The 19921-nt window shown below is 37.4% G+C and overlaps 3 protein-coding genes across 3 annotated transcripts; all 3 read right to left on the bottom strand.

Moving 5' to 3' along the window:
• Positions 1-1723: 1723 nt before the first annotated feature.
• LOC127942677 (mast cell protease 4) lies at positions 1724-2960 on the bottom strand. Its single transcript, XM_052538550.1, has 5 exons — positions 2858-2960; positions 2632-2776; positions 2379-2517; positions 2030-2281; positions 1724-1950 (listed from the first exon to the last, which is right to left on the bottom strand). Exons 1-5 carry the CDS (start codon positions 2916-2918, stop codon positions 1792-1794), a joined length of 756 nt encoding a protein of 251 aa, XP_052394510.1. The 5' UTR covers positions 2919-2960; the 3' UTR covers positions 1724-1791.
• Positions 2961-12141: 9181 nt separating this feature from the next.
• Positions 12142-13549, bottom strand: LOC127942669 (granzyme-like protein 1). Its single transcript, XM_052538537.1, has 5 exons — positions 13476-13549; positions 13240-13390; positions 13015-13153; positions 12512-12775; positions 12142-12407 (listed from the first exon to the last, which is right to left on the bottom strand). Exons 1-5 carry the CDS (start codon positions 13537-13539, stop codon positions 12249-12251), a joined length of 777 nt encoding a protein of 258 aa, XP_052394497.1. The 5' UTR covers positions 13540-13549; the 3' UTR covers positions 12142-12248.
• Positions 13550-16739: 3190 nt separating this feature from the next.
• LOC127942675 (granzyme B) lies at positions 16740-18989 on the bottom strand. Its single transcript, XM_052538548.1, has 5 exons — positions 18844-18989; positions 18523-18673; positions 17816-17948; positions 17024-17275; positions 16740-16947 (listed from the first exon to the last, which is right to left on the bottom strand). Exons 1-5 carry the CDS (start codon positions 18896-18898, stop codon positions 16777-16779), a joined length of 762 nt encoding a protein of 253 aa, XP_052394508.1. The 5' UTR covers positions 18899-18989; the 3' UTR covers positions 16740-16776.
• Positions 18990-19921: the final 932 nt, after the last annotated feature.

Here is a 19921-nt window from a genome sequence, read left to right as displayed (position 1 = left end):
TGACGGTGATGACTGGACCGGTGAGTTTTGGGCAGTGCGGGATTTGCTTTGTCTGTGGGTCGTCTTAGGCGTTGCTTGTAACGAGATATACAGATCATACAGCTCCGCTTTGTGCATTTTCCGTGAAGCCTGTATGTCTACATTCTCCAGCACTTTCCTTAGTTCAGCTACGGTCCATTTCCCGATAGGTGGGATCGTCGGGGTGGCCGAGCGGTAGGAGGATGCTGGAGAAGTTGGGAGTCTTGCCGGGGGTGGTGAAGGCTGTTCTCGGCGTCTTGGTGAGCGCAGGTCTAATAGGGCTGGTGTGCGGCCGCGAGAAGAAGGCGAATGCGAAGGTGCATCCCTGGCGATGTTCACTTCTTCATCAGATGAAGAGCTTGGTTTTTGCGACATGGTTTGCAGAGAGGAGAGCTGAAGAGCTGTTGACTGCTGAAAACTGTCAATGAACAGAGGTAGGTTCTGCTGTTATTTATACCTTGTCATGAGTTGATTATTGGTCTCCACTTAACAATGTTAATCAGGTTAATGAACTGTGACTGCTCCTCCCGAACTTTGTTATAAAACTACATTAAATAACACAAATGTAAGGAACTTTCCACTTTTTTTGAAAATAGGCTCATTTTCCAACACACCTAGGGCCCTATCATACACCTTGCGCAATGCGACGCGAGGTTTGCTAGTTTCAGTCCGGCGCCGTTCGCATTTTTCCATCCAGCGCCATGTCTTTTAATTAGCAAATGCATTTGTGCGCCCATGGGCGTGCTGGTCTAAAAAAGAGGTGTGTTCAGGTGCTTTGCTGGCGCATTGCTAATTTAAGTAGCCCGAGAATAGACTGCACCATAGACCAACTCAAATGTACACGCTGCTTATTAAACACATGGATGCACAGCAGCACACAAACATGCCAGATATTAAAAGTTAAAGGACTGCAATGCATAAAAATTTTCTGTAGGCTAATTAAATATAAATGCCTACATGTCATAATGGATGGTCATCGCATGTATCAGAATTAGGCTATCTATTTGCTCACACACTAGCAGCTCCATTTCATCTTGGAGATGCGTTCTGTCTTTGTGCTTGCCAAATTCCGCCGTGTAAATAGTAAATCCTTCATGGCATGAGTGCAACTGACTCTTAAAGGGAATGAAAGATGAGACTCTGATTGGTTTATTGCACATTACACCCCAAAAAACACCCATTACTCATTAAGAGAATAGGGAAAACCCATTTAGACCATGCGCCCAGGCACGTCAACCGTTTTTCCATCGTTAAAATAGCAAAAGTGGATTTGGACATGCCTTGAGTGCACCTGCACCGTCAGCTTTACACTTTGCGTTTAGATCATTCAAATAGGGCCCCTAGAGTTAAACAGATGAGTTTGACCATTTTCTAATCGATTCAGCTGATCTCCGGGTCTGGAGGTAGCATAGCTTAGCTTCTTAGACCGCTAGCTTCTTGTTCAAAAGTCACCAAAGAGTTTCTATATTTCCCTTTAAGTGTTAAAATAGGTTACAGTACTTGTTACCACCAAAGTGGGCAGAAGACCATTGATAATGTGAACATTTCACTTTAGTTTTCATGCTGTTAATAATAAACTATCATTATCAAGAATTTATTTGGATTTTGTATTATTATGGCAAAAGTAATTTTGCTTACTTGAGTTCTGTTCAATAGCTTACTACTGTTTCATGGGGCTGCAGTAATAAGGACCCTTTACACATACTGATGCTTCACACATGATTTGTTTATTAAACATTCAAACAAATTATTCACCCTTTTTAATTGCAAAAATCACTTGGCATTTGCAATTATGGAGTGGATCCATGGGAGATATGCTGAAATCTTTGCATAAACTTCAGGTCGTTTACGACTGTTGCAGGCTTTTGGGTCACCAAAGGAAGTGACACCGACTGCAGTGTCTCCACAAACCAAAGGACCTCCTGAATCCCCCTGTGAAGAAACACAGATCAATGACTGAAGTGATACTTCTCACTATGGATGGTCTCTAACTGATATTGTTTTTACATACACTACAGCTTCCTCCATGGCCGTAGACACATATCATATGTGAGGCTGAGTAGAGTTCCTTCCATTTATTTTTGCATTCTGTGTTATTCATGATCTTCACATCTACTTCCATGAGAAGATTGCTTCTTTTCCCTTTTAATCTCAGTCTTCCCCAGCCGGCAACACTGCAGACAGAATCAGCTTCGATGTCTCCCTCTTGTGTTGGTATGGAAATCTTCTTCACAATCTTGTTTTGTTCGACTTCTTTCTCTAACTGTAATGCAGTAACATTATCATCATTAAAAGAAAGGCAGAATCATATATTATCTTAATATTATTATTTTAATAACAGTCAATTTAACTACTGTTACCCTCAAAAGCATAATGTCATTCAGCAAAGTTTGAGTGTTAAAGTCCGGATGAATGTGGTAGGACTTCACTTTAATGCGGACGGACCCTTTATCATTTTTTAAGTCATGTGCACCAACCACAGCTGTTAGCCCCTTATTACTGTGTAAGAAAATATTGTTAGTATAATGAACAATCCCATCATTATAGAAGGTTTTATTTATTTATTTATTGTTTATTCTAATAATTGCAGTTCATACTAAATTGCAGTCTTACTTGCAATGTGCAGCAGTCAAGACAAACTCATCAGAAATGAGGAATCCACCACAGACATGTTTAAAGTACTTCTGAAGAGAAACCATGTACGGTCTGGAGTGGGGTTTTGCTTCTGTGCCATTCACTATACCCACATTCACACGAGCTGAGAAAGAGAGAGAACTATTAATCAGCTTATTCAGTACATACCAGTTAGTATAATATACTGTTATATAATGAGTCTCACCAGTGAAGGTCAGGTGTGGCAGCAGAGAGGCCAGCAGGAGCAGAGAGATGATGGTCATCATGAAGACAATCAATAAGCTTTTGTTCTCAAAACACTGTATAATTATAAAGATGGGTGGAGACATTAAGCTTTCTGTAAGTAATTTTTTCTCAGCTTGAGGTGTCAAGTACATTAACACTGATAGTGAGATGATATTATTTGTGTTACTTCTTGTCAACTGCATCAACTATTGCATGTACAATAAACAAGATGTGAAATATGCATGTGTGTTGCTCTGGATGTCAGAATATGGAAATGGATTTTTGTAATTATTTTTCTTGTAGCTATATTGAAAAGGAGCATATTTAAACATTTACAAATAGGCCCCAATTTTTCTTTGTGTGACAAGTGGAAATGAATGATGTTGTGATCAACATTGCTGTTGACTGAGCTTAACATGTACTGAAACCAAAATATTCTTTTAAATATAGATCATACTTTTAAATATTTTGTGTAGTGTTCTGATGATGTGTGAAGTTCTACAGAATGTAAATACACAATCATTTATTTTTTACTAAGTTGTTTTACAATTGTTTCTTAATTGATTATAGTCTGTATTGCAAAAGCAGAGCAGTTTCATATTCAAGATGGATATGGATCTGCAAAGGATTACAACTTGGGTTGGGTTCGCAACTTATTTTTATGTTGCATTATTTGCCTACCAGATAATACATTGATAATACACTGGCATTGTCCATTGGTAGGCATCAACCAATAAAATGTCATTTTTTGCACCAAAGCCCCACCCCCATCTCTGCGCTCTCACATGTGCATATACAAGTGCACAAGTGAGTTCTGCAACAGGAATACCACAAAGTCAGAGCGCTAGGATTTGAACTTGTACTGCCAGATCTGAGAGGTTGTAAGTGCTGATTTGACGTTGTGCAGCGAAACAGAAGTAAAGTGCGAAAGTAAATATGTCGTAAACATTTGTGTATGTCATTTTCTTTGTCTGAATGTCATTCTACTCATTAGTAACTATTAATCTACAACTTCCAATTCAAAACACGGGTGATTTGATTATTGTTTGTGTTCCAAAGTACTCTTGAGCCCATGTGGTTATATTTAACACCACGGCATGACGGTTTCTTATGCAATGCCATCTGAGGGCTCAAAGGTCATGCTCATTCACCTGAGGTTTCCTACCTTGCATTAAACAGACTGAGATTTCTCTGATTCCCTGAGTCTTTTCACAATATTATGTAATGGTGGTCGGTGAACAACAAAATTTATTTGCGATTTCGCATTGAGAAATGCAATTTTTGATATGTTTGACACTATTCTCATGAACTTTGGCACAAAGTGGTGACCCGTGTTCCAGCTTTGCTTGCAAAGTCTGAGATGTTGCTTTATACCCAAACATGATGAACAAGTGTGGCAGCAGAGAGGCCAGCATGAGCAGAGGGATGATGGTCATCATGAAGACAATCTGAGACACTGAGACAGTGAGCTCCGTGTAAGCCTTTTTTTCTCAGCTTGAGGTGTCAAGTACAGTAACACTGATAGTAAGAAGATATTGTTTGTGTTACTTCTTGTAATTTGACTGCATCAACTATTATATGAAACCACAATATACAAGATGTAAGATATGCATGCGTGTTGCTCTGAATGCCCCGACTTCTTTCAGATTGTGTTGCAGCCATCAGAATCAAAATTTGCTTATATTTACAAAAAACATTTAAGATGGTCAGTTTGGAAAGCTTTTCTTTGTACTTTTGTCAATTAAATAAAAATGAAAGAGAATGAACAAATCACAGATTCTTGATTGCATTGCATTATTCAAGACGTCCCAACTTTTTTGAAATTGGGGTTGTAGATGGGTCAATTGTACAGCTTGGTGGATCATTTGTACTTTCATTTGAAATATTTGGATAGGACTATTAGATTATACTTGCCTGAGCCTGATCAGACATTTTTATTTTATTTTTTTATAAACAGACAGACTTAAAGCTTATATTTCTGAAAGTGATGCACAATTAATTAAATATCTATATTTCAAGACCTAATGGTTAGAGAGTCTGACGTGTTGGAGTCTTGTACCAGTAGGGATTGCACTATAGGTGTGGATAGTGAAATTACAGCGCTTTCTCCCACCTACAATACCACGACTGAGGTGCCCTTGAGCAAGACACTGAACCCCCAACTGGCTGCCCACTGCTCCAGGTGTGTGTTCACTGCTGTGTGTGTGCACTTAGGAAGGGATAAATGCAGAGCACTAATTATATGGGTCACCATAGTCTACTTCGCCACATGTGACGTCACTTTCACTTTCACATTAAATAAGTCTAATCTATGTAAGAATATACTGTACTATTTTCAAAACATGTTCTTTGCTTTGTCCACACGTGGACGCATAAATTGTGACATAATCCAAATGCAATCTGCAAGTCTTGCATTAGCATTTTCGCTTACGTGAACGCACAGTGCCTGTCATATTTCAAATAAAAAAAAAAATACCATTTGCAAATGCATTTCCCATGTCTTACGAGTTATGAGCCTGTCATATTTAAATAACAATATTCTGCATGTATAACTTGCCAAAACTCAAATGGAATCGCAATTCCGTTTGCATTTGAAGTGCCGATGTCTACACGGAAAGCTGTCAATCAATGCTCGGCTATACTACTGGGCGTGTTTGTTTTGGGAAGTGACGTCACTCACAGACGACCGTGCCGAATGCTTTGATCAACGAAGGTAAAACATTTTCCCCCAAACGCAGCTAACAGTATAGCATCATTTTCTGTTTTTTATTTATTTATTTATGTGCATCAATATTGGAGTGTAAACAGACTTAGAGGCAGGTGCTCTATTATAAGATAGGAATAAGATATTGGTGCCAAATAAGTAAATACGGGTATGTCTGTTTGTTTTTGTGCCTCAGTCGGAGTGCGAACAGTAAAAGATCTTGAGGCAGGCGATGCGCTCTCTATTACATGGAATTTCCTGCGCCATGCATTTTTTACCTTCTTGTCTTCTCGTGATCTCGACATAACAAAAGTTGTTTTCTAGTCAGCACAATTTATTTCTCTCACGAACCCAACATAACGAAACTTGTTAAACTAAGTTACACAACTGCACCAGCAGGTGGCAGTATAAAACTACTGATGGGGAGTTTTATACTGTATCATCTATAGCTTTTCGGTTAAAAACTTTTTTTTTTTCTACAAATTCCTTTGTATGATGTAAAAGGCTTGAAGCCACCAAACACATGTTCCTAATTTTTAGTAGGAAGCTGTACAAGAATGAAAATAAAAGAAAATTAATGAGCATCACCAAGAAGTCAACCAAGTGAACTAATGTGAAATGACTTTTAACATGTGCCCTCCATGTAAAATAGTATTTTCCATATGGATGTGACAATGAGGACACATCAACTCAGATGCTTGCCATGCCTTACTTTTACTGAAAGACTTATTGAAGAATTTGAGAAAATATTTCTTCCTTATTTTTCATAAAGTTACAAAAAATTTCTAATGTTTTGTTGGATCCATGGAATGTTAATATACACATTTGGTTTCTCAGGTGAATTGCAGCGAGAAGTGTGATGAAATTACATATGTCATAAACTTTTATATTTTATTCACATTCGAATATAGATGAGACATTTTGAAATGTCATGCCAAATATTGGCTCATTTTGGATTTCATGAGAGCTACACATTCCAAAACAGTTGGGACAGGTAGCAATAAGAGGCCGGGAAAGTTAAATGTACACATAAGGAACAGCTGGAGGACCAATTTGCAACTTATTAGGTCAATTGGCAACATGATTGGGTATAAAAAGAGCCTCTCAGAGTGGCAGTGTCTCTGAGAAGTCAAGCTGGGCGGAGGATCACCAATTCCCCCAATGCTACAGAGAAAAATTGCAAAGAGTTCTGAAAGAATTGAAAGATTCAGAGAATCTGGAACAATCTCTGTGCGTAAGGGTCAAGGCCCTACTACTGTACTGCTACTGTAATGGAAATCACAACATGGGCTCAGGAATACTTCCAGAAAACATTGTCGGTGAACACAATCCACCGTGCCATTAGCGTTACCGGCTAAAACTCTATAGGTTAAAAAAGCCATATCTAAACCATCCAGAAGTGATCCAGAAGTGCAGGCATTTTCTCTGGGCCAAGGCTCATTTAAAATGGACTGTGGCAAAGCGGTCATCTGTTCTGTGGTTAGACTAATTAAAATTTGAAGTTCTTTTTGGAAAACTGGGACGCCATGTCATCCGGACTAAAGAGGGCAAGGACAACCCAAGTTGTTATCTGTTAGTTGTTAGTTCAGAAGCCTGCATCTCTGATGGTATGGGGTTGCATGAGTGTGTGTGGCATGGGCAGCTTACACATCTGGAAAGGCACCATCAATGCTGAAAGGTATATCCAAGTTCTAGAACAACATATGCTCCCATCCAGACGTCGTCTCTTTCAGGGAAGACCTTGCATTTTCCAACATGACAATGCCAGACCACATACTCCATCAATTACAACATCATGGCTGCGTAGAAGAAGGATCAGGGAACTGAAATGACCAGCCTGCAGTCCAGATCTTTCACCCGTAGAAAACATTTGGCGCATCATAAAGAGGAAGATGTGATAAAGAAGACCTAAGACAATTGAGCAACTAAAAGCCTTTATTAGACAAGAATGGGACAACATTCCTGTTCCTAAACTTGAGCAACTTGTCTCCTCAGTCCCCAGACATTTGCAGACTGTTAAAAAAGAAAGGGCGATGCCACACAGTGGTAAACATGGCCTTGTCCCAACTTCTTTGAGAAGTGTTGATGCCATGAAATTTAAAATCAACTTATTTTTCCCTTAAAATTATAAGTTTTCTCAGTTTAAACATCTGATATGTCATCTATGTTGTATTCTGAATAAAATATTGAAATTTGAAACTACCACATCATTGCATTCTGTTTTTATTCACAATTTGTACAGTGTCCCAGCTTTTTTGGAATCGGGTTTGTAGGCATAAAAGGACTGCAACTGAGTTTATTATATTTTAGAATCCTATGTTGCTCTGTCTAATGTAAAATGAATCATGTCAAATATTTTAAATGGGAGTAGTTCTTCTATGTGAATGTGTTTACTAACAACTACTATTTGTTAAAAGCTTAATGACTAGATAATGATTGGAGTCAGTCTAACCACATGAAAGCTTTACTTAGTAACACTTTTCAGCTTTACCACAGAGCAGTGCTGCTTTCATGTCAAGATACCCCCGACCCTTTTCTGCATGTCTTGACTCATTTTGAAAGTTTTGCAGTGGCCACGTGTCATCTTACCAGAACATGTTGATTGCAGAACATGTATGTGCTTGAAAACATATTTTGTTTTGTGCATCTCTTTTTGGTTTTGCAGAACGTTTTGCAAGTTACTGAGCAGCAAAAACTAGTATTCCCTATAGCATAACTAATACAAGTAAAAAGTTATCAAGCCTATTTAGGGCAAATAAATAGTTAAAACAGACACAAATGACAAGCAATAGAACAAATCAATAGAAGAGACACAAATAAAATAAACATTGCTTAAATTTTTTTGGGATAAGCATATCTAACAATAGTATTCAGGCAAGAAATTCCCCAAAATTTGGGGAAATTTTTGCTTGTATTTTTGTTGTGTTTCTTGTTATCTGATTAACATTAATTATATAGACAACAGCAAGGTACTGTCACTTTAAGACCTAATGCACCTGTCTAATATACTGACACACCTCTTATTTTTGTCATGATTCTGGACCCGGTGTTTCTCCCTCTCACCACCAGAAGGCGCCATTTCCCCATCTCCCGGACTCATTCACCTTCACTCCACACACCTGTTCACCCACTCACACACACACACACCTGGTGCCCATTGTCAAGGACTATATATTCTCCACTCTCACACCACTCTGTCTGGCTGGATTATTCGTTAATGTTTGATCGTGTAGGTGTATTTCGTGTCTTAGTTGAATTCCGAGGTGTATGCATGTTTGCCTATGTGTTTCTGTTTTGTTTTTGCCTTGTTGGCCTTTTTCTTTATTAAAAGAAGTAATTTCCCTGCATTTGGACCTAGACCCTGTTTCTTCCACGGCGCACTCTACGCTGTGCCATGAAAAATTTCTCCCAACTGTTTACATTCACGAAGACATAACCGATTTTGTGATGACAAAAATGTGCATTTTAAAATATTTTATTGTGTGTTTGACCATTTATGCATGCACCTGTAGCCCAAAATATACTTTGCGTCACCCAGTTCTGCTCTATTTGGGAGCTCGCGCACAGAAAGAATAAACTCTTTACTTTCTCATTCATCTATTATTCTTCATTGTGTGGTCTTAAAAAAAAGTCTTGCCAACTGAAAGCTGCACAGATATTTTACATTCAAAAATAAAAAGGGCACATTTATAGGACATAAAAGATCACAATCTCTATGTTTCCTTTGAAAAGTAGGTTGTGAATGTCTTAAAGATCGATTGAGATAAAAAAAATCATCACCCACAATGAGAACTTTTATAGTAACTACAGAGGTGTCAAGTAACGAAGTACAAATACTTCGTTACTGTACTTAAGTAGAAATTTGGGGTATCTATACTTTACTTGAGTAATTATTTTTCAGCCGACTTTTTACTTCTACTCCTTACATTTTCACGCAAGTATCTGTACTTTCTACTCCTTACATTTTAAAAATAGCTTCGTTACTGTTATTTCATTTCGCCTTGTTTTCATTCCGGCTTGTCATCACTCAAAAAAAAAAAAAAAAAAAAAAAAAAAAACCTATCCAGATAAATCGCGCCATCCGGATGGAGTGAATTTGATTGTGGTTGGATGAGAAGTATAAACAGATACCATCCCGACACCCTATTGGTTTGTATGCGATCCATCGCACCTGCACATGACACAAATTACATCACCCTCCAGCAAGGGCATAGACAGTTTTTGGTTCGTTTATCATAAAATGTATTTCTTAAAAGTAGGGTTGGGTATGGAACCGGTATCCGATCGCCTCAGAGTCAGTCGGCTTAAATTTCATATGAAACCGGCGTCAGACCGGTCTCCTCCCCGTCTTTCAGCGCGCTCTTCAATCCGCAGACCGCGGCGGAGCAGCGTGAGCTCAAACAGAGACAGAGGACATAAGGTGTGTGTTTATCAATAGATTGTTAGAATCTGTATCAGTGAAGTTATTTGTCATAAATACAGTTTACAAAAGGTCGCGAAGAAGCTGTCGCTTTCTCATCTACTGTAAAGTTTTCGCTTGTCACAGCCGTTTCCTCCAGTGAAAATCTAGCCCTTAACACATATGACCGAACAAATACTTTAATTACACTTATTTAAATATACTTATACTAAATATTAATTTAATCATACGTACTTTATACATACACTAACTACTGTACAAAAGTCTTAGGCACGTTAGTTTTTTTACTTAAAAGAATGGTGTTCGGCTATTTATATATTTTGCTGTAGTGTGTCGGTAGAAAATATCAGTTTACATTTCCAAACATTCATTTTGCCGTTGTCAAACTGCTTGTGCATTCAAAATCGCACTAGATTATTATTAAAATTAATGGCAAACTGATATTTACTATGGACACACTAAAGCAAAAGATTTAAATAACTGGCTTAAAACCCTTTTTTGGGGTGAAAATACTAATGTGCCTAAGACTTTTGCACATTACTGTACTTTACAAACGACATTGTTGCTACTTTATAAAGAATGAGCATACAGTAATTCACAGAACTGATTTAAGACAGTGACAGACAGCACTCATCTTAACTAAATATCAGAGTGAGTAACAGAGATACAGTAGAATTATGTGTGGTTTTATATTAAATAATGACCCAGATTGTGAAATACATTTATTAGCCTTAGATTAAGGGAAGCACAACTTGGGAAGTGAGAGCATCCAAGGTGAAAGCTATGGATTTATTTAAAATATTTGGAATGTTCTTTTAAGTTATCCATAGTTTTTTTTTTTTTAGGTTCTTTCTTTTAAGTATAGGTTCAGGCACCATTTAGGCGCCTGTACTGTTTTAAAAGTATCGAAAAGGCACTGGACCCTATTTAAAAGTTATTATTTCTCACTGGCTCATTTACCGAATGGGTGCTTTATCTTCGTTCTCCACAAATAAAGCTACTGTTGGTAGTTCGGTAGTGAGACGTTTTAATAAATTATCGTTTGCGATTGACAATGTTGTGATATCTAGGCTATACCAACTTTGTAACTTAACATAGCATACGTATGTACCGAATACAGGAAGCTGTCAATCAAGAAGGTATCGGGATTATGAGTTAATTTTCCTTTTTAGTTATTGATTAATCACTTGGATTAATCATTAATTTTGACAGCACTATAATGCTTATTGTAAATAGACAACGTTACAAGAGTAATTGTTACTAAGCCTGCACCAATGTTCTTGTCCATTGCCCTCGCAGATTCCTGCAGCTAAGCTTGGATGTACATTTACATTCCATTAAAAGTTATTGATGACATGCCTCTAAAGTTTGACTTTTTGCACCATAACAATACTTATTGGCAACTAGTAATCATATCTCTAATCCTTTAATGTATTTGCATTGTACTAAAATGCGTTCATTTTCAATGGGCATATATGTTGCTGAAACATGTAGCCTAGTGCATCCCAAATTTTTCAACATGAACATTTAATATAACATTATATTCATTATGGCCTTTAGAAAAATGTTTTTTTTAGGAGGTGGGGTAGTGCACAATAGGCCCCTGTGGTGCGGCCTAAGCTTTTGTTCTTAATGGCATTTGTTCCCTTACATTACTTTTACTTTTATACTTTAAGTAGTTTTTTAAACCAGTACTTTTACACTTTTACTTGAGTAAAAAGCGTGAGTTGATACTTCAACTTCTACAAAAGTCTTTTTAAACCCTAGTATCTATACTTCTACTTGAGTAATGAAAGCCAATACTTTTGACACCACTGAGTAACTAATATGATTGCATATGTTCTTTCTGGAGGAATTCCCCCCTCCCCCAACAAATCAATTGCTTGTGTCTAAAGACCTTTTAGAATGAAGCTTAAAATATACATGTATTATTTTTAAAGCAGGTAAGTGTCTTCTTATTTTTTTTCCCCAGTGCTACGTATATTTTCTTGTACGCATATTTTCTTGTGTAACTTAGGATGTGGTGGTGGTGGTGAACTTTAGCACTGGTTGAGAATTGAACAGCACCCTAACTAGTTTCGCTCTCTCTGAAGTGGCGCTTTAGAAAGAAAAAATGCAGAGTCATTGCTTATTGTGTTTTTTTGTTCTTTTCGCCGTTTTATTGAAAGGTCTGACAGCTAGCATTTACAAGACACCTTAAAGCTGAGCTTGACATACTGCACAACAAAACAATGCATTTTCATAGCATCAAGCACCTCCTTTGATCACCTCATTGATCCAGTGTCTGAATTTAGAAATTTCAGTGTAAACATTGGGAACATTTGGGTAGTCACAGCGTCCTCTCATGTTGAAAGAAACAATTCCCACTGCTGTCCCACTGCACACCAACGGTCCACCCGAATCACCCTGCAATGACAATCCATTTGAGATTGATTCCAGACACGTTTTATTGAGTTTAGAAGAATATAGACTTACAAAATAGGAACTCCAAAATATTGCTTTAGACATACCTGACAAGCGCCACTTTTGGTCTTGTAACCCCCAGCACACAGGATGTTTTGGGGAAGATCCACGTTCTCTTTTTTCCACATTGTCTGGCAGGTGGAGGAGTTGATAGGTGACACATCTGTCACCAGCAGATCGTTCACCACATTTCCCTGTTCAATTTGACCCCATCCTGCAACCTGGCACTTGGTCTTTGACTTCAGGGGTTTGGCTTTGCTCGGTATTTTGATGGTTTTCACACCTTTGCCGGTTTTCAGCTTCTTAGACAGCTAATAATTTCACGAATGAAAAATGTGGTCTTTGTGTTTACCATTATATGTTTTTATATATATATATATATATATATATATATATATATATATATATATTATTTTATAATTAAAATAGAAATGTATGTACAGTATTATTATTACATTCTAAAATAAAATATAAGTATTTAATTATACATATTTAATAATAATATTGCTATATTTTATAATATATTTAAATTTATGGATGAACAGTGTACCTTCAGAAGCATGATGTCATTCCCAGTTTTGGGAGTTTCGTAGGATGGGTGCTTATGTCTATTTTGCACTGGATATCTTTTCAGATTTGCTCCTTGTGGACTGATGTTGTGGGTGCCCAGGATCACTGTCATGTTACCACTTTATTCATATTATGAACATAATTGCATATTAGTAAACCATTTAGTTGAACACCAAACATATTCCAGGTTAACAGTTGGCTTTACCTTTTATCGCAGTGTGCCGCTGTGAGCACATAGCTCGGGTTGATCAGGAATCCTCCACATGTGTGTTTTCCATTAATCTGCACTGATGCCATGTACAGCATGGAGTTCTTCTTGGCTTTTTTGCCATTGATGATATCGGCTCCAAATGTGCCTAAGCAAATAAAGATGAACATTTGACATAACAAGAAATCAATACAGTTATCATTTTATAATTAGTTAAGCATGATTTTACTAACCAGTCAGTATAAAACTTGTCAATGCCACTGAGAGCAACAGGCCATGCGCCGCACTCATCTTCATAATGCGCTGCTGTTACGACCACCAGTCATTTATACAGCTCTCTACCACAAGACACATCCTGACATTCAGTGATGACGCAAGATGTAGAACTTGCTACTTTTCTCCAAATATGTTTTGCTTTCCTTCAATACAAGATCTTCTCCAGCATAACTTGGTAAAACTGATGTCTTTCAGGTTTAGTTTAATTTCTTTGGCAGCAATGTCATGGCTTATTTACAATTTATATATATATATATATATATATATATATATATATATATATATATATATATATATATATATATATTTCAAACTCGATTCCAAAAAAGTTGGGACAATGTACAAATTAAGAGTAAAAAAGGAATGAAGTAATCTCTTTAAATAATTTTACAAATCTTTAAAAACTTTTATTTTATTCACAATGGAATATAGATAACATATCAAATGTTGAAATGAAACATTTTGAAATGTCATGCCAAATATTGGCTCATTTTGGATTTCATGAGAGCTACACATTCCAAAAAAGACAGGTAGCAATAATTGGCCGGAAAAGTTAAATGTACATATAAGGAACAGCTGGAGGACCAATTTGCAACTTATTAGATCAATTGGCAACATAATTGGGTATAAAAAGAGCTTCTCAGAGTGGCAGTGTCTCTCAGAAGTCAAGATGGGCAGAGGATCACCAATTCCCCCAATGCTGCATTGAAAAATAGTGGAGCCATATCAGAAAGGAGTTTCTCAGAGAAAACTGCAAAGAGTTTGACGTTATCATGATTTACAGTGCATAATATCATCCAAAGATTCAGATAATATGGAACAATCTCTGTGCGTAAGGGTCAAGGGCGGAAAACCAAACTGGATGCCCGTGATCTTCAGGCCCTTACCCGACACTGCATCACATAGAGGAATGCTAGTAATCAGGCACTGGGCATTGCTTTCAACACTGTAATGTGGTTGTGGGATTTCCACAGTCTTTACCATGTCTTCCAAAATGGCTTTCCTAGAAATCTGAAAATGCAAATATGTAGTTATTAAATATGCATGTTAGGTCTTGTTCTTCTTGAGAAAATGTAATCACGACCAAACAGGTGTTGCTTTACGTTTAGAAGCATGATGCCATTACCCATCTCAACGTTTTTAAATGTTTTTTGTACAAATTTGTGAATCACATATCTTTTTAGATTTTTCTGTGGAGCAATAGCAAGGTCACCAAGAACAACAGTCATCTCTTTACTGGAATCAAATAAAACCTACAGGAGTCAAACTTGCATTTTCCTGAACTGTTTCCTGAATCATTATTTACTCATTCAAAAATCATAAGACTTTTTATTTTCCTTCGGTGGACCAAGAGCTTAGATATTTCATTCTGTGATGAATATGGCTCCAAAAAAATTTACCACTTACCAGCTGTAAAAACAAATATAGGAGATATCAGTTATCCACCACATTCACGTTTTTTTTTTTTTTTTACTCTGCACTGAGACCGTGTATTGCAATAAACTTTTTGAAACCTTTTTCCCATTGATTATGTCAACTCCAACCACAACTATTAGGAAAAACAAGACATGAATAACTATAAACTCAAACAATAGCCCCTTTAATGGCAGAATGGTAAAGATGTGTAAAGATTAAGAATTCCTAATGAAAGAAGATACCTGTGATGAGCAGTGTGGTCCTAAAAAAAAAAAAAAGGGGAAGTCGTGGCCTAATGGTTAGAGGGTTGGACTCCCAATCGAAGGGTTGTGAGTTTGAGTCTCGGGTCGGCAGGAATTGTAGGTGGGGGTAGTGCATTAACAGCTCTCTCTCCACCTTCAATACCACGACTTAGGTGCCCTTGAGCAAGGCATCGAACCCCCAACTACTCCCCGGGCGCTGCAGCATAAATGGCTGCCCACTGCTCCGGGTGTGTGCTCACAGTGTGTGTGTGTGTGTTCACTGCTCTGTGTGTGTGCATTTCCCTTTCACCCCCTTTCACATCTGTGGCGAGCAGAATCGCAGTGATGTGTGTCATTGTCCTACTGTAACATTGAAAATGTGTCACTGACTTTTAAACTACTCAAAGTAAAAGAGCAGGCCTCCCTTCAGAGAAAACCACAACATTTTCTGGATGCTTCTTCTGTTAATTAAATGTAAAATGTGAAAGTTATTATTTTAAAACATGGTTTAATTCACCCTAAAATGAAAACGGTCATCTTTTACTAACCCTAAAGTTGTTCCAAACCTGTATAATTGTATTTCTTCTGTGGAACAAAAAAATGGGGTATTTTTGAAAACTGTGGTGTTGTTTTTTTTTCATACAATGAAAAGTGAGTGCAGTCCAAGTGACCAGCAACCTTCACGTTACAAGTCCGGCTCTCTAAACATTAGGCCACGACTGCCCCCCTTGTCCATTGTATAGACAATTTCCACAGAAGGAAAATGTCTCGAAGGTCAGTAAATGACATTTATTGGGTGAATTTTCCATTAATTTCTATAAATGGTACATTTTTAGGTGGATTTACCTGTAAGGTACACACACTTTTGTTTTGTTTTCTAAAACATTGCTCACTTGCTTTGAAAACCCTGACCAGCTGGGCAGAGCAACAGTGATTCAACCAATGGTGTGAGTTTGGACAGAGCTGCCTGACCAATGACATATGAAGAGAGGCTGTGATGAATCTCATAAACTTGCATATTTGGGGAAGTCGTGGCCTAATGGTTAGAGGGTTGGACTCCTAATCGAAGGGTTGTGAGTTCTAGTCTCGGGCCGGACGGAATTGTGGGTGGGGGGAGTGCATGTACAGTTCTCTCTCCACCCTCAATACCATGACTTAGGTGCCCTTGAGCAAGGCATCCATAAATGGCTGCCCACTGCTCCGGGTGTGTGCTCCCAGTGTGTGTGTGTGTCTTCACTGCTCTGTGTGTGTGCATTTCGGATGGGTTAAATGCAGAGCACAAATTCTGAGTATGGGTCACCATACTTGGCTGAATGTCACTTCACTTCACTTCTTCACTTCACTTCACTTCACTTCTTCACTTCATATGCATCAAAATTTTATTTAAAATTTCTCTGCAAACCAGATCGTTTCTCACAGGGTCTCTGACCACATGTGATGAGCTCAGCCCCCACAGGAAACCAAGGCTGCAGAGGAGGGACAAAACCATCTTTCCACAGAAAAGTGTCACATCTGACAAATCAGTCTTAATCTTTTCAATAAATTCATAATGAAACCACACATATGATCAACAGACTACATTGTTTGATTAAAATGTTTATTAATCAAGTTCTTGCTTTACACCTTCAAGAATAGCTTTTATCCAACTTAGAAATGTGGAAATCTTGGTGTAGACATTTGGTCGTTTGGGTAAGTCACAGTTGTTTACCTCGTTGAATGAAACAACACCGACTGCGACATTATTGCACACCAAGGGTCCTCCAGAATCCCCCTGAGAAAAGTTATGAAAGTTACAGGCCATGAATGAAATAAAACTGTCACACTATTTATGATCTGTTGCACTGTACCTGGCAAAATCCTCCATGGCCACCTGCACACACCATACGTGAGATGGAGAAGTCTTTGTCCCAGTACTTCTTACATTCTTTTGCATTAATGATGGTGACGTCCACCTCCATAAGCTTAGTACTTGCTGCACCTTTGGTGGTTTTTTTCCCCCATCCTGCAACACTGCATTTGTCCTTGGTCTTGATGTCTTTATTTTTCTTTGGTATGGAGATCCAGTTGATGTTCTTGCTCTTTTTGACTTTTTCATGTAACTGCAGCAAGTAATGAAATCATTAATGCTGATCATTTTCAAAATGAATACAAATTGGATGACCAACTTTTTATTTTATTTTTATTTTTTGGTATTTAAGAGGATAATGGGATTATTAGGTTTGTTAGCATTTTTGTAATTGTTACATATGTATACTTTAAAACAATTTGCATGAAACATGAAAATACTAAATTATGCATAGTAAAAAGGTTCTGTTGATACAAAAATCTTATTTTGTCGCATATTTTATATTAAATCTTGTAATTAGAACAAAAGATTCTAATTACCACTTTCCCAATCCAAGTCACATATGTGTTGTGAAATCCAATTCAAATTCAAATTCAGTGTGAACAGTCAAATCAGGTTTCAAGTAGCCTTAATCAGATGTGAACCTAAATTAGCATTGTGTGCAATGTGAACAAAGCCCAAGGGAGTAGGACATTCATGATTCTTTTCTGTTCCTCAATTATGTTTAGCATACAGATAAGAAAACAATTATTTTATTGCAGTTTACTCTGCAAAACCTAGCTGAGTCATTTACCTGAAGTAGCATGATGTCATTTAGCAGACTTTTTGACTCATACCCAGGGTGGATGTGGTAGAACTTCACATCCATCTGGTGAGAACCTTGAGTGTAATCATGAGCTCCAACCACAGCTGTCAGCTTCTCTCCTCTGTCAAGATGAGGAAGAAAACATGCATTCATGTTTTACTGGTAAATGAAGACTGTTCAAAATACACTAAACCTAATGCATTTACATACTTTGCAATGATGCTCCCGTTGCAAATCCACAAACTTTAGCCCATACTCAAAACTCAAATTTAGCTTGTTAACTCTAGCTTTGGCTTAAGTTAAAGCACATTTTGTGTTCAAAAACAGTTGTTATACTCCCTAAACTTAAAGGTTCCAAAAGCAATGCATTTGAAGAGCCATTTTTAATTCCCCAAAGAACCCTTCAGTGAAATGTTCTTAAAAGAGAAATTTTTTTTTCTTAGTGTGAAGACTTTTTAACAATCTAATGAAAATGTTGTGCAATGGAAATGTACCATATATTAAAGGTTCTTCATACATCCATCGATGCCAATAAGGATCCTTTATTTTTGAGATTTTTGTAGTCGTGGACCCATTTGTTTGCGTACTATTATAGCATGTGTCATTTACAAAGTGAAGACCCTTTTGCAGCAGTATGGGTCTCTTTTTGACTCACAGTGAGTACGCCCCCCCCCCCCCCAAAAAAAAACACTTACTCGTCAAAGCAGTGTGCAGCTGTCATGACAAACTGTTCAGATACAAGAAAGCCACCACATTTGTGTTTGTTATTACTTTGAATTGAAACCATGTAGGGTCTGGAATGAGGTTTGGCTTCTGTGCCGTTTACAATACCCACTTGCACAGATGCTAAAGAAAGAAAAGAGAAACTTTTTTAAAAGTTGGTTAAAAGAGAAGTAGACTTTACTAAATGTTCAACTTACAGAGAAAACATAAAAAAACCATTACATTTGCATAGTTAGAATAAATGTAAAAGACATAATGCAATAGAAGTTAGTCAATTTCCATTATTTGTCTACCTGAAATAGTCAGATATGGTAGCAGGGTGACTAGCAAAAGCACGGAGATGATCATGATGCTGTTCTTGGAAGGTTTCTCTGGAGTGCTGAAGATCTCAGTGTTGATGGTGGTATTTAATGCAAAATGGGCTGGTTTAGCTACCCAATAGAGATCATACTTCCTTTATCACACCTTGATGTGGCTTTCATTTTGCACTGAAGTGGAAAAGATAGGTCTTATGCTCGTGGTCTTAATGGGTGTAGAGTATTCTTCCCCATGTATGAGTGATCTCTTAAGGCTGATTCACACTTCACTTAGTGACACTAAAAAAGAGTAACAGACACATTTTATGTGCTTTTCTGATACGTGTGTAACATCTGTTGGCATTGGTCAGTGCTTGTTTTAATCAACTGAACATGATGGATGTTGGATAGCACCAAACTGTTTGTCTGGTCTTGAAATGTCTGAAAAGAGACGTCCTGTACTTGGCTGGATCTCAGTATTTACATCCTAAATCACACTTTTTAGTTTACTTTACTTAATGTACAACAATTTATTGATTATAACTGTAATAATGTAGTACTATTTTAATAACAAAAATAGCTTGTACTATTTGTGTACTATGCTTTTGTTACTCAGAAAACTATTTGATTTGTATACAATTCTATCAAGTTCTAGTTCCCAGAATGCTTTGCTTCAGACTCTAGGAGTGAATGTTGAGTTGTTTTATATGTTTTTGCTTAAGGTTAATGTAGAGAGTGAGCTGTTAGCATTGTGATGGAGAGCAGAGCCTGTGGTTTGGTCGAAGATTGGTCTAGACACATTAAGACTACTCACTACTTTATTTAAAAAGCAGTTATAATTGCAGTTGTTGATTCGGTGGTGGTCTCTCTGGTTATGTTAACACATGCATGTGAACTTGATAATTGTAGCACTTACTCAACTGGAGAAACACTTACTTGGTCTTTTTAAGGTGGTTCGCATGTTTGATACAACTGAGAAGTTTCCGAAAACCTTACATTAGTCACCTGACAACTTAAAGTTGAGCATTTCGAATACACAGACATCCAGTATATTTCACCTAAACTGAATATGTTA

Source organism: Carassius gibelio, chromosome A22 (genome assembly GCF_023724105.1).
Source record: "Carassius gibelio isolate Cgi1373 ecotype wild population from Czech Republic chromosome A22, carGib1.2-hapl.c, whole genome shotgun sequence".
Classification (NCBI taxonomy): domain Eukaryota; kingdom Metazoa; phylum Chordata; class Actinopteri; order Cypriniformes; family Cyprinidae; genus Carassius; species Carassius gibelio.
This window is presented reverse-complemented; position numbering and strand designations above follow the sequence as displayed.